The sequence below is a fragment of the Zonotrichia leucophrys genome, chromosome 5 (genome assembly GCF_028769735.1).
Source record: "Zonotrichia leucophrys gambelii isolate GWCS_2022_RI chromosome 5, RI_Zleu_2.0, whole genome shotgun sequence".
Classification (NCBI taxonomy): domain Eukaryota; kingdom Metazoa; phylum Chordata; class Aves; order Passeriformes; family Passerellidae; genus Zonotrichia; species Zonotrichia leucophrys.
Window position 1 is genome coordinate 6,719,142 of NC_088175.1, and position 27,541 is coordinate 6,746,682.

Sequence of the window (27,541 nt, forward strand, 5' to 3'; positions counted from 1 at the left end):
CTGGGATGCTGTGAAGTTGTTTCACATTGTACAGTTACCAAAACTTAGTGGCAGCAATAAACCCAAATCTCCTGACAGCTGGTAAGTAGCAATTGTAAGGAGAAGCTTCTGAGCAAGCCCACTCTGGCTGGGATGCATGGCAGGAACTCAAAAGCAGCACTTCAATAACTTCAGTAACTGTAGCCAGTTATCCTTCCCTATCCCCTGAGACTTTTGGGTTTTTTGACAGTCAAGACATGGGGTATGGCTAAACTTTGGTCATCTCCCCACCTCAGGCTGGCAAGGTAATGATGCAGAGTATGGGTAATTCACAATTCACCTCTCTCTCCACATTAGAGATGAAAGATCCAGTCCTCTGGGCAAACCAAATCAGCCAAAACCTGACTACTCAGAGGCATTTCCAGCTGACAAATACATCAGAAATCTCTCTATCCTAAAGTATTCTTGGGCAAAAGACAAAATATGTTTCAAAATGCAGGGCTAAACTTATATATGCAGTGCAATACTGCAGATATAATAGACTATTGGGCCATGATATACACTTTTTGTGTTAGTCCTTCCACAGACAAGATCCTAAAAAACCATTTAAATACTTTAAATTATGATGTCACTAAAACTTTAAAGCTCTGAGTGGTTCCATATATTAAATATACAGATACATGTGGATAATTTTATAACCATAATTATCTCTCTTTATAATTGTAATGGTTTGACATCAATGAAACTCCAAAACTGCGAGTAGTTTTATATAGTAAATATATGGATACATATGGATGATTTTATAACCATAATTACATATCTTTATAATTGCATTGGTTTGTGTACACACACACACAAAAAAAAATGTTACGTTTAATAGTCTTTCTCCCAAAATATCAAAGGTGAAACAAAAACCATAGTTTTTCACATTCATTTGATCCCTTTGGGGCAGTTTCTATACCCTTTTCTTCTGGAGCTCTAGGTAAAGCATCTAACCACCAGGAGAGTAGCAGGTACTGCAGATTGACTGCAATCAGAGCCTTGTTCCCTTTTAAGAGAATTTAGTGGATGTTCCAAATGGAAAGATTTTGGCTTAACTTGGTTTCATACCTACATTCACAAACAATGCTGCCTCAATTTCTTTCAGTCTCAAGTGTGCATGACTAACTGGTAATTTCCTGCATTTGTGACATTCTATGATCTTGCTTGATGCTGCCAAAGTTTGTGACTACACAGAAAAGCAGTGGCAGGTTGAGAGTGAATGACCCCCCGATAAGTTATTTTGAAATTGCCAGACTTCGCTCTGCAAGTTTAGTCTCTCATAGCAACGTGGGCAGCATATTCTGTGCTGGCTTCATTAAAAGAAAACGATTCCGTCTTTCAGTCAAAAAAAAAAAAGAAAAGCTGTAACTGTTGAAGCAGCATGCACCTAATAAGAGACTTCTAAATCTGGCTCCATCATTTCAGTCTGTGGACTAGCAGAACGGAGCTTGCAGAATCCTTCTCAAGTAAGTATTTCTTTCTCTTTACTGCATGGTTTTTTGTCTTTTTCTTTTTTTAATTTAAAATTCATAACAGGTAGTAAAGTCTTCAGCCTTGAATTAGTGGTGCTGCAATATGACAACTGGATGCCTGCTTTAAATATGAATTAACATGCTCTGTTGTTTCATTTGGCAGACATTACTGCCTTTAAAAGGAAATAGTTAATACATTAAGGTACAAGACAGCAAATTATATAGATGGAGCTTCCTAAAGCTGCAGTGCTGGAAAGCTAATGAAATGATTTATAATTGACTGTCATGATAGGGTTTTTTTAAATGAGTTATGTATCTTGTCTTTGCATAATGCACATCATGGAACATGTCTATTTGATCTCATCAAAACTGGAATATGTATTCTGAATATGCTATTGGCCATTAAGTATGAAATTATCAAAATAATTTATATCTTCAAGAAAGGAAATATTCAGGCAGTGGCATTAATATTATTAAAGTTAATATGTACACATTAAACCTAGCTCAGGTTTGTATTAAATTATGAAAGAAAATATATGTAGTGCATTACTTTGTCTAATTATACAAAGCATCAGTCAAACATTGATAAACCCAGCAGAGTATAGATGAAAAAATTGTATGCAAAACAACAGAAATGCATAACATTTGCCAAAACAACCAGCACTTACTGTAGCATGCTTTCTGCAAGAGTATTTAAACAGCTCTGATGGACATGTCTCTTTAATATAATGAATGAGGTGGGACTATGGCTGTGAAAGGAAAATAAATAACAATATTTTGCTTTGTGTTTAAATTGCAAGTGTTCTAATAGAAAAGGGTTAGAAACAGGCAATGCAAAGGGCTACTTTTACATTTGGTATGCAAACACACATATATCCAAATACAAACAGACCTTTTTTGTTCTTATTTAGTCATACCTGCTTATCACCAATTCCTGTGGCATGCAACTCTGATTGCAAACATGCAGGTTTGCAGCCCTCAGCAGAAATATATTATAGCTGCATCTGAGGCATTACAGCACCAGAACCAGTATTCTGGAAACATTTAGCACAAGCATATACTATACCTCCAAGTAGTATTATTTGTCACAGTTTTTTATGTAGGGAAAATTGTGCTGCAAAAAAAATCACACTGTTTAGTTAACTTCTGCAGAAAACTACATAAATACTTCCCTCCTGCTCAAGTTACCCATCCCTCAACAACCCATGGTAACAGCAGTCAAGATTAAAAATACCACTTATTATTATTAAATTACCACTTATTTCTCTCAGTTATTTTCAAATTACTCAGAACAACAAATTTTAAAACATACTTCCATTCCAACTCATTTATATGCAAGGCAAGATTTTTTTAAAGCAAACTTTTTCAGAACATATTGAGGCATGGAACTGGAACAAGCATTTCCTTATTTACTGTGTAACAGACATAGGAGGTTTTGGCAGATTATGTATATGCATAGATAAAGAATTGAAACAGAGATAACAGAATTACTGTGTTCCAGGTATGGTGAACAATAATATAACCTTCCTTTTGCAAGCAGCATTAAGCTTCCCAAGGGCCAGCTCTGAAGAGCCCAATAAATTAGAAGCCAATAATGGAGAGGTTTATTCTGACATTTCACATCCCTTCCCAAAATCTCAGGAAGGCGCAGCATAGTAATTACAAGACCAGTAAATAGTGATATTTATGGTACCATCCCCACAAGACTAAAGGAGACATCAGTGAGCAGAAATGCCACTAACAAGCTTAGGCCATTTGCACAGCTGTTGCACTTTCCCAACTAGAGGAATCAGTCCTTGATAACTGTTTCTGAGACAGACTGGGAGGGTGAGGAAGAGACAGAGAACTGCCTTTGGGAAGCCTTCAAAGGGAAATGGTGCCTTCATGATTGAGGGAATTTCCCAGGTAAAAAGGCTTATTCCTTCCTTATACTTTGTGATTTCCTAATCCTGCAAAAAAATGATCCTAATGAAGTCCAACAAGCCTAGTACAGGTCTATTGCTCTCATGAAGTCAAAGCCCCTAGGAGGGGGGCCAGGATTTGACCCACTACAAAGAACTGTGAATTTTTGTATTATGATCTGACACAACTTGGCCTAACACATAATTCACTGATTTGAATAAGCTCATTGGATGGAAAAAAAAAAAAAAAGAAGAGAGAGAATATCATAGCAACATCTTATTCCTTTGTGGTTTATGCACTTAACAAAGACTTACCTTCCAGTCTTAAACTCCCCACTATGTTTAACATTTAATTAGCAGAATTGCATATTCCTGCAGATATAAAAGAAAGATGACAAGAAAAACACTGCTGTACTGAAAGATCTCTTCAATACTCCTTGAAGCATCAATGGGAAGGACTTTGAGTAGCCTTAGTTCACCATTTATGTAGTATCAGATCAGAAAGGAATATTATATGGCTTCAGAGACAGCAAGGCCTTGCAGATTGTGGCATCCAGCATAAATTAGGAATGGATTAAAGTAAAATAAACTGGTATATAAAATATATTAATTTTAAAATATAACATAATTAATGAGTGGGAAATATTTTCATTCCACCTGAAGAAAAAGGCATTGTATTTCTATCCTAAGCCTGATTTTACATGAGAAAATAATTCCATTCCTCTCATTCTTCCTCTCTACTGTCTTAAATTTTCTCATGCTTTTTTCCCCTCTTCTTAATGATGGTAATGATGATAATAATAACCATGATCATAATAATTATTATAATGATTATTATTATTGGGAATAAAGAAGAGAGAAAAGAGAGAGGGAAATGAGGGAAATGGTGTACCTAATTTGGAAAGCCCCATGACACTGCCAGACTTCCTCAAAGAAGGACATTTTTAAAGACTAGGCTCAAAGGATTTGACACTTTCCTAAAATAATACACATTTTCAAGGAGCAGTGGAAGAAACTAAGCCTCCTCATCTGTGTATTCTCAGAAGGATCAATTATTTTACATCTTTTCACCAAGCAACTGCAAAGTGAGCTGGAGACACAGACTCAGATGCTAGTGTAATGCAGATGACCTACAGCTCTACCCATCCCACAGCACGGCCACAAAAACGGTACAGCGTGTGAAGAAGAGCTCATGGAGCAGCTGGCTAAAGCAGAAACTGAGCAAGAAAAAGATGATGTTGGCAGAGGATAGAGAGCATTTTGAGGACTCATTCTCGGTCAAGGTACGCAGCCGCGGTTGGTCGCTTAAACACAAATCTGATATACAACGGTGTTCTGATATAATTGTTATTCACAGGTGCTATTAACTCCTTCTAGCTAGGAAGATCTGTCTCTCTTGGATGGGGACAAAAATTTATCAGGCAGGTGATATCATAAGCTTTTTAGAGCTAAGCTCCATCATAAAGGTAATGTTTGTACTCTTAAGCTTGGCCTAACTAGACCACTAATCCATTCCTCACACTGTAGATCAGCCTCATATAATTTTGTAGTCCTCTCTTCCAAGCAGTCCATTGTCTGAACCGTGGAAAAATAAAAGATCACTTAAAACACTTGGAAAAAATACAGTCTGCAACTTCCTTTTTCTGGCTTTCTTTAGCAAGAGTAAAATTTCACTTCATGGGAGAGAACAAAGCCTTTGGTAATTAAGGGTAGCCAAATGTCATCAGCTGTGTCCACAAGTGCCTTGTATATATCTTTGAAAAACTTTAAAGATGTGCACAGTAATGTGTGTCCATGGTGCCATTTTATACTGCTAGGGAGCAGCCAACACAACAGCCAACATCTTACAGCTGATTCTAATTTGGCTGCTTGCTCAGTAATGAAAGGTGCTCTGACAGGATGATATTGAGTGCAGTAAGGGCCTGTGTCCAATGGAATGCTGTGCTGGAACTGAAAAAAAAAAATTGGTATACTAAAACATTTTGTACTAGCATTTTTCTCTTTAATTTTTCATTTATTTTTAAATCTATAAATATAGCTTGCATTTTAGTTGGGTGTCTGTCTCTAATTTTACTGCAGCTGCAGCCTTTGCCAGAGAGCAGTGGCTCTGTTTTCAGGGTGGTGCAGGATTTATACCAAAAAACCATCTCTTCTCTAATGCTCAGCACTTCTTACAGTTCTATCACAGCTCTTTCTGGTATACAGCCATAAATTAAATGAATCAGACTTATGGATGTTGACAAGAAAGATGACACAGCAATTTGTTGCCTTTAGTTTAGTCACCCTGTAGTTGTAAAACAGATAAATGTTTTACTCATCATGGTGGAGAGGTTGATTAATGAGAATTTAGAGCAATTTAGATCTATTCTATCTTTAGATTTAGATTCAAGGCTGAATGCAGGCACTGTCCACCATGCAGATTCCTGCATAGAAACAGAAGTCTCTGCTCTTTAAGACACCACAGTTGCTTTCACCTCTTTTTCATGCCAACAAATCTACCATTTCTAAAGAATCCAGACTGATTTAATGGTGGCAGTACTGGTCCAATTTTCTGTTTTTCATACCATGTTACGAATTTTCCAACAACTGATAAAGAAAGGAAAAACCCATTCTAACTTGTTCCCATAGGAAGTCATGCATTAAAATAAAAGAACTGAATTTTCATTCTACTGGTCCTGAAGACAGCTAAATCTTACAGACTCAGAGCCAGTGTCTGCTTAAATTCTCCTTGGGGCTGAAACACTTTCAAGCAGAATCTAGTGAGGTAAAAAACAATACATACATCACTGACTACATCTCCACTCCATTTGAAATTTTTGTTCTAAAAGGAAACAGAAATAGTGAAAGTAATATTTAGTGAAATTGAATTTTTGCTGTGTGAGGCCTAGTATCCTAGAAATAGATAATTATTGACTTGAAAATGTGGTAAAATTTCTGGAGAACAACTATATAGAATAATGCTGAGAAGAATTTAAGAAAACGCTGTCTTGATGAGGAAATTGGTGTAGGCAACCTTGTATTAAAATCAAATTTGTATTTGACAACCATTACAGAAAAAAAAAGGGAAAAGGAAACCATCTGTTGGAAGAAAACCTAGAGAGGAACATCTGTATTATTTAAAGGAGTAAACTGAAGTGCAAAACTGAAAGGTCTGCATTAAGTGTGAAGAGGACTGGATAAGATGTGATAAAATTTTCATTTAAGGCAGGAGGGAAGAGAACTTCTGAGCAAGAATGGGCACTGGGAGGGTTGGGATATAGCTATTTTAAGAGTGGAGTATCTGCTGGGGGATGTACATACCTTTAGGGCAAACTGAGAACTTTGAACAGAATGCCATTCCTACAAATTCTAGTGACTCTGACCCTGCTGCTTAGGCAATATTTCTGAATAGTTGAAAAGTTGAATGAAAACTAGGAATGCAAATACAGGAAATACACACCATTATAAAGGAAAATTCATTCTTTGCTTCAGCAGGAGCAGCACAGACAACAGTGTTATTATTAATCCAAAATCTTGATGTCTACCCACTGACTCTAAAAGGCTCTGGAACCAGACATATTTGCAATTAAAATAAACCTCAATACTATTTAAAAATCAGATTTAATTTTTGTTTTAATAATAACTTAAAAGTTTCTTATGAATCTCAAAATGTAAAAAACCTTTATACATATTTCGTTTTTTTATTGTAGATAATCTACTGAAGATATTCTTGTTCATGTATCAATACATACTTTTAGATATAGAAAAACTTAGTACTAAAATTGTTGGATATTGTCTACTTTGGCCCAAAAATGATCATATCTTCCAGAGCTCTACACAAAAAAACTTCTAGTTGTCATAACAACATCCTGCAGCAGATACAAGATAGCTTGTACTTGCTTTTAATACAATTAGCAAAAGTTAACATTTCTTGAAGATTAAAAAACAGGGATATTATTTAAAAGGGAGGGTGGACTTAATTTTTTTTCATTTTTTATTCCCACAAAATTCAGCTATTAATTTAGAATCTTCAGTCAATAGCCTGTAGAAATATTCCATTGCATCAAGCCATATTTGGGGGCAACTCTGTTATGCTCCATGTTTTTACAAAATATGCAGGTTTCTAATAACATCTTTGTAAAGTGACACTCAGAACATAAAGAAGCCTAAATTTAGAAAAATACTGATGTTTTCCCAAGGAACAAGTTTCCTAGACAAATTCCTGGATGCTTCAATCTTGTCAAATGCAATACTAAGTCATTATGAAAGTCCCATTTAAGCTATGATCATAACTATCATTCCTTTATAAGTGTTCCAGATCCAACAGTCAGTTTACCAGAAAAGGATCAGTGTCACTCTGCTTATGTTTTTATATCAAGACTAAAATAGAAGAACATCTTAGCCATTGCAACACATAAAATTACAAACTGTATCCACTTGTGTCCCTAGAAATGTTTCACTTATGAGTGAGTCTTGATGGTACCTGGAGTTGTCTCCTTGATCAGGGCCACATGGTGCAAGATTGGGTATCACAGAAATGCATAGAAAAATGCAGTCCTTTCCTAATTTAAAGAATACAGTCCCTTCCTAATTTAAAGGCCAGTTTAGACCAAAGTGCAGGTGCTGATCAAAGGTCAACAAACTAGACAATGGCAGAGCTGCTGATAAAGGACAATCCTATTTACAGTGAAGTCTCAGGTCAGACAGTTTTCACTTGATTTGCACAGACATACTGTTTTATTCCAACAATGGTGCCCACCATTTCTAGAGTAAGGCAAATTAATGCACAACTTTTTCTCTTAAGACTATTTTATTGTTAATATGACTGGTTTAGAAGAATTTAGTAATCTGGCAAGCATCCACCTAGCTGAGGCATATTGTAGTAATAAATAACAGAAGAATTTGAGCTCACTGAAGTTATGTATTTCAAGAGTACAGCCCAGGCTACTGCAGCAAAGTATTGCTATTCACAGTCCCACCTGCTTGCATTGGAATGGGAAATTCCCTACATCCACAATGTCTTCAGATTTAAATATATAAGGCAAAACAACTTGAACACTTCAAAAAATAAGTCACTTAACACATGGAAAATAAGTCTTGAACATCAATTATTAAAAATTTCAAGATATCAAACATTCAGATTTTTAAGCATATTTTGTTTTAATAGTCAGATTCTCTATTTGAACACATAATGGAAATAATTTCTGCAGGTCTGCTAGTCTCTAGAGAATGTTTTGGTTCTCAAGAGAGAACACTGTTACTACAAATTTTGATAGCACCAATCTTGTTCTGACCAAGATTCAAAGTGATTAATGTGAAAAGATTTGTATCATTTAAGTAAGAAGAATTATTTTTCATTTTGCAGCTGTGATAATTTTTTTTCTAATAACCAGGTATGTCTGTGTCATATGTCTAGAGTTATTAAGCAGAAATCACATGAAAAAAGAGAAGCAGCAGTATAAGCAGTATGACACCCACAAATGTTATGTACCTTACCTAAATTACCTATAGCCATTTATCTATGTCTATACCTATACATACATTTTACTGCTATGCAAATAAAATCTCTCTGAACAAAAGAGCTCTTTTCTGACAATAAAAGAGAATTATATGATCCATTTTTATTGGCTGTAACACAGACCTTTTAAATTCATACCTCAAAATTTGCACATAAGCAACGGATAGCTGAATTTATGCTTGTAGTTAACATAGCTTTATTCATACACAAAGGAGCCCAATCTCTCATGAATAAAAAAGCTCTTGTCCAAGTAGGTACAAGTCATTACAGGTTCTGGCACAACAGTGAGGCTTTCTCTGTTTCCAAAGCAGGCATTATTAATAAAGTTCATTAAAACTGCAGAACTCACACTTTGCCAAGCTCTAATGGATCTGGAAGGCAAAAGACCTAAGATGGATTAGCATAGATCCAATGCATTTCAGAATCCTGTTTGCTTCAAGAGCTACATTAAGTTCGTACAAGTCTGTATTGGACATACTGAAAAAACCCTGAATTCTGGCTTTGCAAGAAAAGTAGTGTTGTATTGTTCCCTGACTGCATTGAAAAGGTCATGAAAATCCTTTTGTTGACAATTGAAAGCATTTGCCAGCCCTTTAAAGTGTTAGCATTCGCATTCAAGTGAGAGAGGCATAAATTCATCTAAAACAAGACAGTGTGAGCAAGATTTATGCATTTTTATCCACATTATCTCTGTGATCAGGATAATGTTTGTAGTATGCAATGGAATGGCACAGTCCCATAGAAATATGGAAGCATTTCAAAAAGTAATTCCACTAAAAGCAATTGATTTCTGATGTGTTAAAAGGATCTTCATGTTCCCCTGTTATTTGCAAAATTAATGTACTTACTATGTTAATTTGAGAGATTTGCAACACTTCAGCAGCTTTTATGAACTATGATTTAAATGAGTGTTGGAATTACCAAAGTGGAGACAATAAATTCTACGCAGTAAGTAAAGTGCCTTGTAATGAGGGACCTAAATGTCTGCTTCAAGAGCACATGTAACTACATTTCAGCTCAAGCTGCTGTTGACCTGTCAGCTATGCATGATATTTTTAAATGTGCTCTTGTGTTTAAGGGAGGTCACTCAGTTTTCTGCTTGTGAGTCTCTTCTCTTTCTCCACTTGCTGCATTTGACAGTGATGTAAGCAGAGTCTGAATCCAACCACACAAAAAAGGGTAAATCACTTCCTTTCACCCTTATGCTAAAGTAAGGAGATGCAAAAAAACCAAAAAGCACTCTTTCAAATTTATCATTCAGCCATTCCTCTGGCCATTTCCTGTGGCAACACACCATTGGGACACTACAAATATCCACACTGATTTTAAAGTCAGACTATAGTCTTTAATCTCACTTACACTATTCCTTAGGTTCCTGAATATACAAACCAAACACAGAAATTCTTCAGAGTTCAGACTTGCCTGTCTATAAAGACAGTGAAAAATGAGAAGAACTTCATGTACAAGGAAAGAACTTATCTTTACTACTCCAAGCTCATTGGCAATGTTGAAATATTGTACCTTGCTTTAGATTCTAACCTTTAAAAATTATTTTAGAATTAAAGTTATGGCAAAAAACAAGCAGGTAGAAAGTGTGAATCATGTTTGGTTTGCTTTTCTAGCAGATCTAGCAGATTTGTCACTAACTTTTTTAATAGAACAGCAAACACTAGTAGCATTAGAACAATATAGCATGACCTTCTCTACTATTGGATTTTAAAAAGCCCTGAAACAGAACCAACCCAGACTTTACTTAGTGAGAATTGATCTACATCATGGTAGTTTGATTTCCAGTTCAACAAACAGGGATATATCATATGTTGCTTTGGGTCAATGAAAGCCCATGCTCATCCACTGAACACTCAATACTCTGGAAAATTTGCATGTCCTATAGATTCTGTTCATTAGTATGGTTAATTAAAATGATGAGAATTTGCTATTGAATTAATGATGAAACATATTCATGATTTGGGGTGTGTATGGACAAAATGTGGTGGGTGCATTGTTATGCTTTCCAAAGACATGCCTTTTGTCTTACAAGTTAGAGGGGGATTTATGGGAATCCCTCTTTCAGTGCCCATATTTGACACACAGACACAAAAGTAAATGGAGCTGCTGTCGAAAGGCTCCATTTCCCCAGTTAAGCCAGAGGGTGCTGTGCCTGGAAGACCAGCCAGGCAAGAGGGGGGTGGCAGGGTGAATGAAGAAAGAGCATGCAGTGCATGCACCGCTGCATGTGCACCAGGAGCAGGAACCGATGCAGAGAGGAGCCTCTCTGGAGATCTGACAATGAACAGTTACTCAAAACGCTGCAGCTCCAGCGAGGACAGCTTTGAGTTACAGGGCAGCACAAGGTCAGAAGCTAAAAGCTTTGTTAAAAGCAAAAATAAGGATGAAGGCTATCGACCCCATCGATCAAAGCACTGTCAGAAAGGGGGTGAAAAAACTCACGGACTGGAACACTCTTCACTCTATCCAGCAGAAGTGGGAAACACAAGCCAAAAGCTGCAGAGGCAGAAGAAGACCCACAAGAAAAGCAGTTCCTCTGCATCTGACTTGAGCTTGGTGAGTCAAGGATCATCAAGTTCATTGTCTGTTGTGGAAGAAAAAATAGAAGCTAAACTCAAATTCTCTCAATTTATTAATGAAGTTACTTTCAGAGTGCTTGATCCCATGAGCCTGAGGGCATACCGAGCTGCTAAACTGAAAAATGCTTTGCCATCCAGTGTGAGAAGCCTAGATGATTTTCATATTAAGAGAAAGTCTCCTGAAAACTGGAAAGAAAACATTCTAGATGGAAAGACCAATGAAGAAGTAGACTTAGAGACTCTGAGAAGTGACGACCTCGTGGCTGGAGCGCGACCACACAAATTAGAGAAATCGTTGTCCCTGGATACGAGTCCCTCTCTCAGGTCATTTGATAATGGTGTCTCATACAGAACAAGACCTGGCTTGCCAGTAGAAATTATGATTTCTCAAAGCAAAGGAATGCCAGCCACAAAATCTGCATCTCTTCCTAGAAGTACAAGCATGGTGAGCTCTCTCAAATGTTTTTTTGGGGTGATGTATGACAAGGATTTATGCTTTAGCATGACTATTAGAAAAGCGTTTCTATCTTCCTGGGTGGGCTCTTACCATGTAAACAAATTTTTCTCCAGGGTGGGAACAAAGAGGGAATGTTTCTTTTTAGTAGCTCAAGGAACCAGCTGTAGAAGGTATGGGAGGAAGGAAGAACAGAATAAAATTCCCTAATCCTTTTAGTTTGCTTTCTGGAAGATGGCTTTACAAGATCAAACAAGAAGGTTATTCCTGCATTGCAAGGAAGCATGTGTATAGCCAGGTCAGCTTGATATGAGCAGTCAAGGCACCTTCAGAAAAGTGTGAAGAGAGCACTGTGGCAGACCATTCAGGTATTCAAGGTCACTAGTTTGGAACTTGCTCAGGTATCTCTAGACCAAACAAGAATCCTCAGTTAATGTGTTTAAATACTACTGAGGGCTGTGACATCCCAAAAGTGTTGATAATGTTTGTGTGTCTGAAATTAATACATAACAGTTAATACATATATACATATCGCTTGATAATTTCTATTTTGATGTGCTAAACACAACCCAAGCAACCACAAAAACTTAAGAAATGGAAAAAAAAAAAAAAAAAAAAAGAAAAGGCTGAAGCTTTCTTCTACGGTCTGGTAAAAAATATTTATGTTTTTAATTTTTTCTTATGAGATTCTTTCTTTAGATGAGGAAGAGGTATTTATGCCTGTGAAGGAGAGCAAAGGGAAATTGTTGTTTGCTAGCATGGCACAGTCTGGAACCCTGAACTGCCAAACCTTGCACTGATATAATATGTTAGTATGTCTCCAGAGTAGTATTTGCAATTCCACTAAAACAATAAAGGTCCAGGAACTATTGCTTAAGACTATACACATGTACACAGATGTTGCTAAACTGGGAGCTATTACAACTGCATTATTCTTTAAAAAGTCTATTCAAGTTTAAAAACAAAGAAACAAGTTATTTTATTTCACAGAGAATTGCAGCAAATAGGAAAACATCCAGTCTTAAGAATTTTATTCAAACTTCAGCAACCTGAGCTAGGATTTTATGTCCTTGGATGTTTTAATTGCCTCCTATCAAAGATATCTGGAGGGAGAAGAGGTGAAAGGTAATGAAATAGAGAGAATGTGCACACTGTCTTGTGTCACAGCTCCACGATGAGAGCTGTCCTACAAAGGGCTGAAGAGGCTTCAGCCTGAGCCCATGGCAGGATGTGCTGTTTTCAAATTTCAATTAAGCATCTGTCAGAGCATCTTTTCCAGTGGACTTGATTATATGTACAGATTGAAACTTCCAACCGATTGAGTGCTGACTGACTGAGCGCTGCCAATGCTCTGTAATTCCACACAGTTAGTGTAGGCATCAGCCTGCTCCAGCTGAAGCATCACTCTGCTCTAAGCCTCGTCATTTAAATTAAACACAGTGGTTACCTGACAGTTTACCTCAACAAACAATGCCTCCAACTGCAGAGCTCAACATGAGAAAATAAAGGCGTGGCAGGGCAAAATATAAGAGCAAAACATGTTCACCCTCATATACAGATTTATGTCTCCTACATACAAAAACTTTGACTTCAGTCTAATTTATTTAGTGCCAAGTCCTCACCTGAAGCATGCCTAGCAAGGAGCAAAAGGATAACTGTATAGCCTTGGGTGTCATTATTGTAAAAATACTTTAGAAGTTCTTGGTTATGTAATGTTCATTTGAATGCTCATAGAGAACACTGCTTAACTGTTCCATGTTTTAGTTGCCAAGTTATTACTGGTGCGCAGAAGATAATCTCTGAAAGAAATTATAAGATTACATTGATTTAAATATAAAAACTGAATAGCAGAGGTATAAGTACATATCCTGAAGAGCATGAAAGAACATGCCTGAAAGTTTGAGATTAAAAAAGCTGCACCTAATAAAAAAAAGTGTGACTCAGAAGATGAATGCTGTGACATTGCCTCCTGTCTATTATGTTTTCTGAAGACCCCTGAGGTATCCACAACTGCCTTTGTACTACTGTTGATTGGATCCAGACCCACTAAAGTGATTTTCAACTTTTAGTCTTCTCTGAACTAGTCAAAATGTTCCATTTCTGCAGCAAGTGTTTACTGGTTTGCAAACAGCTGCTGCTGAAATGAAATCTCACAAAAAACCCAACAGTCACTGTAGAGTTATGCAGAGGAATTTCTGGACAGCTAAGAAAAAAAAAAAAAAGCTTCAATGTGTGACTGAAGTTAAAGGGAATTGTGATAGGTAGAAAGCAATTCCAAAATACAATGGACATGACCTTGGTGTGGTCTAAATATTTTAGTAACCTGGCCAGCAGGATGAAATAATTTTTCTATGTATTGATGTAAATTTGAGGTCACTGGACAAACAAGCAGGAAAGGAAAATGATAAATTAAATGAACGCAAACCTCCGAATCCACACCAATGTAGTGGAAGGTGTGCAACTCGAAACTATGTCACACTTTCAGACTGAAATGATATGACCAGTTCAGTGGGCTGAAAAATGCAGGAAATGTCTGAAAAGGGTTGTACACAATGGAAAGTTTCTAGGAACTGAAAAGGCATGCTTGTCAGAGTCTGTCAAAGGACAGATCAATACAGAGAGAAATGTGTATGGATCCAAACAATACGTATATTTTTCTTAGGGTATGTTTCAAAGAAAACCAGGTATGAAAGGCCTGTGGCTTTTAATACATATTTTATCTCAAATACATTTGTTCCAAGTAACCAGTACCTTCAGGAAAGCTTTATATACCGCTATTAACTGTTCCAGGAAGAAAATACAGGTTAAAATTTAATTCTTAAATAATCATACAGGAGTGTGACTTCAGACCTGTGTAATTCTGCAGCTCCTTAGGATTTGAATCAACCTGAAAATTACACTTCAGTAACTTCAGGAATACATGAATGAGTATCAAATTTCCAGCTATGTCTCATCTTTACACACCTGCTTTTTATCTACACAAGGAACCATATAACTCAACATTAGACACTGGCTTTTCTTGGTCATTGGAAATCAATTTCTTTCTTAGAAAAGCTTTAACTTTCCATCTTACATTTAACTGCCAGTAGTACATATTCTGTGTGCAAGAGGACTTAGAAATAATTTTTGACCTCACCATTGCAACTATATGTATACATAACCTCAGGAATTGCGCATTTCTCATCTCAGAACATTTCTTTTTATCACACAAAATAAATACAAGCAAACCTGATCAATACAAATGACTTACTAATCTGCAGAGGCTGTCGAAGAAAACAAGCTTGGGTTGGGATAATGTCATGTCTACATTTTGGAAGTTAAGATTTCACATACTATAAACTAAGACGGAATAAGGCTGGTGGTGAGAGGCAGAAACTTGGCCATGCTCCAAGTGAATTTACCATGCTTATGGAGCCATATTCTCCTCATAATCCTCCTAATCATTCCCTAGACACCCCAATATATTGGGATCACAGAATATTCTGCGTTAGAAGGGATCCACAAGGATTATCAGGTCCAGCTCTTAAGTGAAGGCTCACACAGGGATCAAACCTGTAACCTTGGCATTATTAGCACCAGGCTCTGGCCAACTGAGCTAAGAATATTAAGGAGTGGGAGGGACCTCAAAGGCCATCTAGTCCCAGTTACCCCCACCTTGGGCAGGGAAACCTTCCACTAACCCACAATGCTCAAGACCTTGCCCAACCAGGCCTTGAACACTGCCAGGGTTGAGGCATTGACAGCCTCCCTGGGCAACCCGTTCCTCACCACCCTCACAGTGAAGTTGTTCCTAATATCTAACAAAAATTTCCACTCTTTTGGTATGTACCTTGTGTTCCATGTACTATCACTGCAGCTTTCCTGTAGCCCCTTCAGTTGCTGTAAGGTTGCTGTGAGCTCTCCGCGCAACCTGCTCTTCTCCAGGCTAAACAGCCCCAGTTTCCCCAGCCTGTCTTTGTAGAAAAAGATGCTCCAGTCCTTTTTTCGTCTCCATGGTCTCCTCTGGACTTGCTCCAACAGTTCTGTTTCCTTGTTATGGGCGCGCCAGTGCTGGAAGCAGCACTCTGGTGGGGTCCCACAAGGGCAGAACAGAGGAGCAGAATCCTCTCCTTGACCTGCTGCCCACACTCCTCTGGCTGCAGCTCAGGACACAGTTGTTTTTCTGGGCTGTGAGCACACTTTGCTGCTCATATTGAGTTTTTATCAACCATCACCCCCAAGCCTTTCTCACAGGGCAGCTCTCAATCAGTTCTCTGCCCAGCCTGCAGGTGTGCCTGGGATCCAGATGTAGGACCTTGCATTTCACTTTGCTGAACTTAAAGTCTGAGAATAATTTACTGGGCCTGCAAAGCTGCACCAGTGAAGACAGATGCAATGGCAATTGCTTATTTCCTAGACATCACCAGGTTCAGGCTGGTGCTTCATGGTGCTGTCATACTCCCTCCTGTGGGATTTAGTCTCATGGGCCAAATTTTGACCCCATATAGGCAATTCAATTCTCCCCTGTAGCCTTAGCAAAACCGGCTGAAAATAAAGTATTCATTCTTACTTTGATTTAAAGCAATGTATGCCCTAAAGGATTCAATTTCTATAGCCCTTGAGACAGAAGGGGGCAATTCCCTGCTACAAAGGATGATATCCTTATAAAATGCAGATGAATGAAGCACAAGGTAGAATAACACCCTTTTTCATTCCTCTTACAAGAAGTCATTATGACAATAGCTATTGTAAAGAAGAACTATAACCAGAGTAGATGTTTATATAGGATATTGAGAAGATTCAAAAATTCATGTTTAATCCAGGTAGGCTGCTTAATTCCTAAGGAACCCTGTAGGTAGCCACTGAAGCATAGTGTCACAGACATTAACACAAAAAAATGAAAATTTTATTAATTTCTGCTCTATTACTATTTGTTGTACACGAGGATTCCTACTGATCATTGTAGGCTCTCTTGCAAGACAATTGTCTGAGCATAGGGATGGCTTCCTGAAGGTGCATAAGCACCTTTAGAAATCACAGCCTCACACACCTGAACTTCACAGGCATGAAGGGATTTGGGCCATTCTCTTAAGAGCTGAAGTCAAAGACCCTTGTGGTTCCCTTCCAACTCAGAAAACTCTGTAAAAACTAGTAAATCTGTAAGAATAGAGGAAGACTGTCATGCAAAAGCTGTGGTAGAATTCCACAGCAGTAGAAAATGCCACCAATCTCCCATTCTAAAAGAAATTTTCTAGGGCAGTTTCTAGGTTCTCATTTTCTAGGGCACCTGAGTACTAACAGAATCTTGCTGAAAGAGCAGACAAGATTTTGTTGCTCTAGGTCACAGCTCTTTTATACAAGGTTTTGAGTCCTCTTTCAGCCCTTCCAGCCTGCCACCATGATATAAAAATAGGCATTTGCTTTGTTCTTGGATGAATACCAAATTTTTCATTTCTATTTACAGTACTGTGATGTTTACAAGTAAGATTTGGGTTTAAATGCATTATAATGGAAAGTATATATTGTTTCACTGACTCATGCATCCAATATGCTAAAAAATAAATAGTAAGAGGTGGGACCAGAAGGAAAGAGTAATGAGATTCTTTACCCAGGTCAGTGATCAAGCAGCCAAACACCTGAAAAGTCTTCCTGTGTCCTACTTTCTGGTCTGTTCCTGCTATTTCAGACAGGTGGGTTAATGTAGAACTAGCCTCAATAGCTGATATGAAGCTGTGGTATCTCCAGGTTATCAGAGGAAAGTAAGAAAGTGAACTACATCAGTTGCTTCAATTCTTTAGCATGATATCTACATGCCATAGCATATAATTAGGGCCCTTTATGAGTCTCATACAGCAGTGGAAAATGTCATATGGCCACCTTTCCTGACATCCTGGCCTCCTTCTTGCCATGGTATTCCACATGACACTGCACAGTTTGTTCCCCTCTGCATTGCAAATTGGAGGTGACCATCAGGTCATCAGTAGCCTAAATCTTTTTTGTTAAGATGGGTATTAAAATAGATGGTTTAATTCCTTTAACATAATCTTGATTGAAAGAAGATAGTGTTCACTTCTTTTCACCATTCAGAGATACCAGGCAAATACAACAATTTTAAGACTTACTAGTTTAAACTCATTATTATATGAAGTGAGCATAGCCACTGAACTGCCAGCAACATACACCCTAACAACTTCCCTCTGTTATTTTTCCTGCATCTGCAGATTCCTGAAAACAGTCCTTGTGTCTGGCAATACTGAAAAAGAATCTCAGGTCCTAACAATTGCATGTGGGTGTGGAAAGCCAAATACTAAATCTTTAGTTATCTGGGGCTGCTGTTCCTCGGTACTTCCAAGGATTTCTATTGCATCATTATAATCTCTCTCCTCTGATACCAACACTGTTTTCCTGTACACCACTATTATGAAATGATCACTCTGGGTATAGTAGTAATGAGTAGTATTGCAAAAGTATTCACCAGTGTGTACACCTGGAGTTTCCAGGGTAGGTAAATTAGCTTTATAACACCACATAAGTGTTAGGCAGCCAAATAGTCTAAGCTATAAAATCTGATGGTCAAAGGAAATGGTAGTACCTTCTGAGCTCATTTCATCTGAAATCAAAGACAAATCTAATTTTCCACTAATCAAGGTATCTCAAATATATCTTCTCAATCTCTGAGAAGACTTAGCCATGTTAGGCATGAAGCATGAAGTAGTATTAGTTGTAGCAGCAGCAGCCAAGCTGGGGCAAGATGTAGCTCAGCAAAGCCTAACAGTACAAGTATTTAACCAGCTTCACCAGTTAAATGCAGAGTGCTGGATCCTCTCTCTAATTTCCTTTTTTTTTTTCCATGACATTTATGGTTTGGTCACAGGATGTGGCAGCCAAGCAGGCCACGTGCAATTTCATCCCCAGCTAACACCTCCTGCCCCAGTGCTGTGGCGCTGACTCCTTTTCCCAGGGCTGAGGAGTACAGCAGCCTTGTGCTGTAGGAGAGATCAGCAGAATGTTTTTAGAGCAGCAGATGTGACATCGTTTCACAAGCAACAGAACGAGCAGATGGTGTTTGGAGAGCTCTCCTTGCCTGCTCCAAAACACCTCCGTGGGGTCACTAATGGAGCCTTGGTCTCGTTGAGCACTGCACAAAGCGACAGCGCTCCCAGGATGACGCACGTGGTCATTTACAGCTTCCCAGCTCATCAAATACAAATTAGATCAAAATCTTCCTCACAGAGCACAGACATCTACAAGGCAGTGCTCAAAAGAATAAGCTATTTATTCAAGACAGGCTAAAATAGACAGTCTGAGCTGCTTCCCAATAACAAGAATGTGTTTCCAATGACATTAAGTGTTTCATCATGAAGTTTTTTATAGTTAGGGGTTTTAATTCAGTTGTCATCCCCTCTCTGCCCTCTCACCCCTTCTTTTTTAGAGGAGAGCAGCAAGTGAGTCAGGAGGGAGATATTTGTATAAAGGAAAAAAAACCCAATATTGCAATGGTGAATTCCTGCACAGGATTCAGAGCTCCAAACAGAAAACAAAATCATTTTCCAGCAAAAGCTGCTCTTTGCCTTCAGAGGGGCAACTATTCAGACAGAAAAAAATCTGAGCCCATGCAGTTCACATTGATTTTGGTATCTTTTGGCACATGTAATAGGAAAGCAAAATTTGCAATCAGAAATATTTAGTGTTCTTTTCCCAGTGATTTTTGTTAACATGACTTTTCCCCTTCCTTTGAGTTTGAAAAACACTCCTCAATTGTACTCTTTATCTTTGGATGCCTTTAGAAAGAAATGGTTCTTTCAGAGTACTGGAAGCTACAACAGCCTTGGGACAATTACCGTAAGCAGAGATGCCTGAAAACTGCAAAGCCACGCAAGGGAAGGTGAAAGAGAAAGAGGTTGAAAAGATTAATTGATTTCTCTTTTCTGGTCCAGCTTTGGTCTACAAGTGTTATTTATGACAAGGATTTTAAAGGTGCTTCAACTCATTTTTCATTTATTCCTTCATCCAGCAGCCTGTGTTTGCCATGTTTGCAAAATGTGGGGTTTGCCCTGCCATAGCATGGCTGTGGTAGATCATAAAAGCAAAGACCTGGGTGTGCACTGACTCTCTCACACAGCCACGTGCAATACTTAACATAAGCGTTTTCCTGGTCCACATAGTGAAAATCTCTGAACTCTACCAAGAAAAGATTAAAGTGCAAGGCACTGCCCAGAGCCAGAGGTTGCTCTGATTTAATTTTCAGTTGTTAGGGACTGATATTTTTTCCCAGTCATGGAAAGGTTTTCAGCTCTATTAAAATTCTGCTCAGTGATGTACTGCATGCAATTAATAGAAACATAGATGTAACTTTGCTCCAGCACTCCCACTGTGTTCTAACATCTAACTGGAGTAAAATAAAAGTTTACTTATTAATATGAACCCACCACAGCAAGCATTTTGGGGACAGAAAAGAGGGAATCAGAATTACATTAATCTGCCAAAACTGCATTTGCAGCACTCTGTTTCCTCTGTAGGCTTGGTGAGCCATGGGTTTTAGTCTCCCATCTGAAAACATAATATTAAAACTTTGATCCCAACAAATTCAAAGAACAGAAATTTTTATGAATTATGGGGTAGTTTAAAAGGATTTTATACTAAATGTAGGTCCTGTAAATTAAGCCTAGCTGCCCCAACAGCATGACTCATGTCTCAAAATATCAGGAACTTTTGGTTTTGACCTCAGGTCAGATAAGGAGAAGAAGGACCCATATGGGAATCTATTTTATATTTATAACTTTTTTTTTTCATAAAGCTGAAAAAAATTGTATTTTCACAGACTAGCAGAAGCATTTGTTTCAACCACTTCCTCTTTGCAAAGCAGCTTAAATTTGACCTTCTTAGATGAAACTCTTCAGTGCCAGGAGGTTTAGGTGACAGGAAAGGACATCTTGTGGATAAGGAAGAAGTAGATGCCACAAATCTTGAGTTTAAAACATGATATTCTCAAAATTAAGGTGGGAAGATAAGGGAGGAAATATTAAAAGGTAGAGGAAAAACTGATAGGAAAATCTTATTGAGAGATAAGTTCATGATCCTTAGTTGTGACCAGGGTCTCAGGGGTACCAAAACTACTTGCTATTAGCAAGTAGTGCCTTTCTTTTGAGATACCATTGCTTTCTATCAACAGAGAGTAAATAAAACATGCAATTCTGCTTCTTTAACTGAGCTGGAAACTACAGTAGTGTGTTTATGCCCCTGTGTAATACTCTTGAGAGGATGCTTTTGAAATTCCAAAAATGCTGATTTCCCAAAAGTAAGCAGCTACTTATCAAGTTTAAAGAAACCTTTCCTGTATAGAAATTCACTCTTAGTTGAAAAGCCTTCAAATGTTTTTTTTTTCTGTGTCACACTTAGTACCTAGAATGGACAGAAATTGTTTAAGGATCCCACTGTTGTCTCCATTTCTCAAATTAGCAGTGTATCTACACCCAACTTCTTTTCCTTTTTCACTACCAAAAGGGAATTTCCAAATCTTCAGGACTTAACATTGAAAGAACCCAAGGGAGCTGGATACACCAGTGCTGGAGCACCTCTTGCTGAACAACTGTCTCCTGGACTGTAGTCTGCAGAGCCTTCTCTTGTGACACTGTTGGCCAACAGCTCTCAATTTCTGACACTAAATTCAATACCTGCAAAGACAAACTAAAATTATTCAAATCACATCTGTATCTGTCGAGCTTATGAGCTGTTTGCATTAATATTTGATGTTAGCTGAGCAAGAATGATCAGGGATATGGCAGTCTCAGCCCTCTGCTCCCTGCTTGGATAGAGAGAGCATGAGGAATAAATACCAAACCTGCTCCCTTGCTCTCTTAAAAATGAAGAGATATTTCCCCCAAAGAGCAGCTATTCCCTGGATAACTGTAGTGAAAAACCCCGCTCAATGTGTGAGCATGGCTAAAATGAGCAGCTATTGAGGATTCCAAAGCTCCTTCACAACCACTTATTTCTCCAGCAGCCAGCCAGACCTTGGCTCCGCTTGCGATGCTGTGCGGTGCTGCGAGCGCACGGAGAGCACCAGGCACATCCTATTTCTGGAGACTCAGGGCTGATTCACAGCCTTGCAAGGGGAAATCTGGGAGTGCTGGTAAGACAGCAGGATGTTCAGAGGAGCAGCAGTCAGAGGCTGGAGGTCTTGAGCAGAACTTGGTGACACTGGAAGGTGCCCAGGACACCGGGCTGGAGCTGCCCCCGGCTGACCCGGCAGAGCCAGGGGAGTCCCAGCCCCACACTGGGATGCCAAGGGAGCAGAGATGGAGGCAGCACCGTGCCAGGAACTTCCATCCTGCCACTCCCACCCAGCCAATCCCCAAGCAGCAGTAGAAGATAAAATATTGCCCAGTTATCATAAGGAGGAAACAGAACGACCATATTGCAACCCATGCAAAACCAAAGTTACTCATGGAGTAACAAATCGCTAACAAAATCCTCCTAAAATTAACTTCATAAGTGCCCATATTTACCAGAAAAATGTAGAAAAGACCCTTCCTTTTCCCTGGATAAACCTGTCTTCTCTTGCTTCCTTTTGTGATGTTGTAGTAAAACAAAATGGAAGCTAAACCAGTCAGCAGTTCCGTGAGGGAAGCGTACAGTCCATTGTAATCAATGCAGTTAATTAAAAATACAATTAAAACAGAATCAGTCATGAGAATTGGAACACAATAAATAATTAAAACAAAATTAGTTTGGCTCTTTTGTTGAGCCATTCAGTCCCCATTTAAAAGTAAATGGCTTTTTACTTCATTGATAGCTACAAAAGCAGACCTCTGCAGCCCCAAGTTCTTCCAGTGTTAAGGTGGAAATGTATAAGGTCTTCTCCCCTTCCTCTTTCTCTACACACCTTCCACAACCAATCTACCATTCAACTCCCAGTGCTGCAAAATCAGAAGCTGGTCTGAGGAGCTGCAAATACAGAGCAGAAAAGCAGCATATGGTAGTAGAAAATAACAAAATGCCTGTTAATTATTCCAACCAAACATGAAACATTTCCCTACAGCAGGAGGGAAGCTGTTGGCAAATTATTATTTATGCGTTTATTTATGTTGGAAATAGGCAAGGGCAGAAAGAAGTGAGACTGTTCCACTCACAAGCTACTGGCAGTTTTTTGTATCATATTGCTCATAACCATTCTGGAGTGTAGAAACTAACATTGCAGGAAGCAACTTAGGAAGGAAAGAGGCTTTGTTCTTCAACCACCAGGCCTTCAGAACAAGTGCATAATGCTAATGTCTCATTTCTGAGCTCAGGTCTGCAGGAATTCCTTTTACAGGTGATTACATCTCTGACTGATATTACCCCAGCAGTATTGCAGCTCTATAAATTGTGTATTGACAGCTCTGGTTGGTTTCCTGTTTTTCTTGTATTTGCATTCGTTCACATCTTAAATGTTCCTTCCTTCCTTGAAGGAAATAAATCTCTCCTCCATGTTGGGAAATGTGAGTAACAAAGAGTGGGATGCTGAGAAGAAAGTTTCAGCTTTCACTTTCCCATTGCATAAGCTTTCAAGTTCTTCCAGTTGAGAAGGAAGAAACAAGTGAACCTTCCTGGCTGAGTCACTATTTAATAACGCAATAATTAACTAAACATCATGACAAGCAGGGATTAAGTATTTTCTACTCCTAATGAACTTCCATCATCAGAAGAAAAACAAGAGGTAGCTCTTCTAGTAACTCAGTTATTTTAGTACTCCTGATCAATATCTTGATTTTTACATTTCTCAAAGTTATGAAGCCTAATAGCCATAATAAATATTAGTATGTGTCCTTTAAGCTATAATGGAATTTTATGTAGGTGCATATGCACTGCTGTAATTTGTAGGATGAACTGGCTAACAAATGTCTTTTAAATCCTTACTTTCTGTGGAACAACAATTGTTAACACCACAGCTGTTCCAATGATTGTTACTTATTGTGCCAACAATTATTTTCCAGATAAATATTGTGGTAAAGTGTAGGTAAATTTAGATACAAATTTATAGGGAATAAAATTGGCTTTTCTTACAATTGTCTCCACTGCTTTATTGCATAACTTTGGGTAAGGGTCAAATTTGGCAGTTCCTCAGTTTCTCCAGCTGCAAAATAAAAATAACTCTTAATCAGTTTGTTTAGTGTTTCAAGATCCTCTCATAAAATGGATGTGTTGCAAAAACATCTTTAGAAAAATGAGGAATCCTTATTCTAATATATGCTGGAAATTTTTCCTAGCCCCCTATAGTACTTATCAAATCTATGATATTTAGGAGTGTTTCTGTTCTTGCTATTCTGAAGTGTTTATGCCTTGCTTTGGTTTTTGTTAAAAACTTTTAAGATGTAGCCTGCAACTGAAAACATGGCATCTTTTCCTGGAATAGATAATTATACAGATAATTAAATAGATAATTACATTATGATGAGTGTTAGAATATCATATAATCTTTCTATCTGAGAGAAAACAACTAAGAAGTGAAAGAGGCTCCCCGTGGAAGTGGACACAGCACCAAGCCCATCAAAGTGTTTGGACAATGTTCTCAGGCCCCTCGTGTGATCTTTGGGGTTTCCTGTGCAGGGCCAGGAGTGGGACTCGATGACCCTGATGGGTCCATTCCAACTCAGGATAGTCTATGAACATTTGGGAAATCGGGCCTACAAGGTAAAGGTCTGGCATTGCTTCAGTCCCTCTTGAGGCACTGAGGGACAACAGAATGTTGTGCTTACTGCCCTAATACTCTAAGTCAGGAACATATGTTTATTTTATTCCTCAGTTTTCTAAAATTATTTATAGTGAGCAATCCTTTTCCAGTGGGCAGTTTTGCATGCCTCATTCCCAGGTCAACTAAATTAGACGCACACTCAGCCAAAAGAATTACCTGTTTCTACAAATGACTCTACACTTTCCTTTTTTTTACTAGAGCACATAGATTGACACTGAATTGTGTCACTAATACCTTTTTATTATTTCACACAGCATAGTCCATGAACGTCCTAGTCATAAAAGAATTTTACTAGTTGAAAAGAAAATTTATGTATTGCAATTGATAATTTTTGCTCCAGACCAGTAAGACTGATTATTTCCAAAGTTACTTACACCCTATTATCACAAAACCTCATTATTTTTCTTCCAGATTAAGCCATAAACTCTGTAAACCTTAGTAATAGCACTAACGTGTTTTCTAGGGAAATTCCTTGAGCATGGGGTATAACAGGTTTTTCCAACAAAGGTGTTGGATGTGTCAAAATAAATCTACTATGCTGTCTGTATTCCTTGGTCTTTTTAAGGGCATCTAAATTGATGAACATATTAACGCCTTTGTGTACCATCTAAATTTCTCTCCCTGAAGAAATTATTCTTTTGTACTTATGTAGTTCCAGTTGGGATGGATGCAACAAAAATAAAATAGAATCATAAAACCATGGAATCAACAAAGTTGGAAGGGACCTTTAAGATCATCCAGTCCAACCATTAACTCATCACTGGCCCTGTAACCCCTAAACCACTAAACCACACCACCCAGCACCACACCCAGATACCTCCGGAACCCCTCCAGGGATGGTAACTCTCCAAACTCCCTGGGCAGCCTATTCCTATTAATACGTTTAAGTAGGTCTGTGGAGAATGTCAATGCACCGTCAACCCCTGAAAACTTTGATCTATGTAGAATGACTGCATGTCACGGCAAATGTTACTGTCTCGTCTCAGGTTTGTCCTGAGTCTTCCAGCAGTCAGTGCCTTTTCTGCCAGACAGAACTGGCAGGACTTGCAGCCTGCAAAGCTGCTGTGGTTCAGACTTAGTTCAGTTGCAGACTTTCTATATTTGCACTTTCCTTTTATAGCTCAGAACTAAAAATATCTTACATTTCTATGTCAAGTACAGCACTCAAATCCCTGTAATGCAGCTTTGCAGTTAAATTACCGTGTCTGGATTAACTGTAAACTATTAATTTAAGTTGAAGTGCAGCAGAACTTGTTACTGTGAGAAATAAATCTACCTTTTTATTATCTTGCTTTCCACTGTCATCTATTGCCTTCACAGATGATAGGTGCACCATTAAAATATTTTCCAGTTGTCATCTGTATTTCCCCAAATACCTGATCTAGCAGGCCTTTTTCACAGCTCTGCTTCTCTTTAATATTTCTGCAATTTTATTTACCACTGGTGCAATGGGCTGTTGCACGTTCACCTTGGGCCTACAGCTCTTCAAATAAATTCTTTTTATTCAGTGATGCATTTCTACCTCTCTCCATTAAAATACATTAAAAGTTAACTGACAGCCATGTCACTGTTTTATATTAATGCTTTACCTCACAAAATATTAAAAGAGAACTCAGGGAAAAAAAAAAAAACAAACCCAAGTGCTCAAAGAACTATAGCTTTTGTGCACTTCTGACATAAAAGCCTGAAATTATCTATTGCTGGGTTTTATTTATTTGTGAAAAAGTGTGATTTAAGAATTATGACAAATACTGCAAGTAGGAAGTCTAATGATACATGTGCTGTTATTATCAATGTATTATGCATTATAGCCACTGTGGAACTACTCATTACTGGGATGTGAAGTCAAAGGCAAAGCAGTAGGGCTTGAGAACCTAATCTTGCAAACACTCAGTGTGAGGGAGTGTGCTTCCTGATGTGTCAGGCAATGAAACAAACAGGCAGGAGAGTACCCACTTGTGCTTGGAGTCACCACTTGTCCTCATTCTTGGGATGTATTCCCAAACTGGATGAGATGTGTGTGACAGGTACTGCTTGGAGGTGAGAGGGGGTATCTCTGGAATTGATTCCCAGGACAAAAATGGTGATGTTTCTCTGGAATCTCATCACTCCTCAGCTGGTCAGCCTGGCAGCCAAGTAAACTTCCAGTGCCCAGTAAAGGAAGTACAATGTGCTTCAGTCAAGTACCCAGTCTTAGCAGCAAGGACCAAAGGACACCCCCAAAAGAAGGCATTGCAAAGTCCTCACAGAGCCTGAGTCTCAGCTTATGATGCTAAATAATTGTAACAGCTGATTTCTCAGTTTGAGTCTTGCATAATCACAGCAGGTTGGAAGGAAATAATTAGACTGGGTTTTTTTTCAAAGTTCTATAAAGTGCCATCACTCTGATAAGAAATACTGTAATGTTGCCATCCTTACGGACAGTGTCAACTTCACACTCTCGCCAAAGTTCCCCAAAGGACTGGTGAATTTAGAAGAACAGCTGTAACAGTCTTTTACGCATATTTGATTTAATATGACATGATGCCTTCTTTTGAAAAATGTATGGAGCTATACTATGGCAATAAAACACTTTTGCAGTGCATACAAAACAGACTAACAACTCTTTAGAGAGTTGTTTCAAAGGAAATCACCTTACAAGAATCTGTATTAAGAGTATTAAGCCTTTTCATTGGTGGTTGCAAGGAAAACCTTTCATGATTAATTCATGGTTAATGCAAATATTCATAGTGTGATAAACAATTATTCTCAGGACAGAGTGATCTCACTTCTAACTTATTGAAAGAACATTAAAATAGTCAATGATAAATTTATATATCCAGGTGTAGGAAACGAAGATCATACTAGGAGACCATAAAACAGTGGCTACTGGGGATTGAGGAGTTCTATTTAGCTG

The 27,541-nt window shown here is 38.3% G+C and overlaps 1 protein-coding gene across 11 annotated transcripts in view; it reads left to right on the plus strand.

Moving 5' to 3' along the window:
* Window positions 1-1,283: 1,283 nt before the first annotated feature.
* BEGAIN (brain enriched guanylate kinase associated) overlaps window positions 1,284-27,541 on the plus strand; it is a 158,683-nt gene continuing 132,425 nt past the window's right edge. For 4 of the 11 annotated variants that reach the window (XM_064715090.1, XM_064715092.1, XM_064715091.1 and 1 more), the window contains exons 1-2: window positions 1,404-1,487; window positions 4,548-4,677. In XM_064715090.1, the coding sequence (XP_064571160.1) occupies window positions 4,627-4,677 (51 nt within the window). In that variant the 5' untranslated portion in view covers window positions 1,404-1,487; window positions 4,548-4,626. Of the gene's footprint in view, window positions 1,488-4,547; window positions 4,678-11,180; window positions 11,925-27,541 lie in introns of those variants that run through there. The other 7 variants (XM_064715088.1, XM_064715095.1, XM_064715097.1 and 4 more) reach the window with 7 other exon arrangements.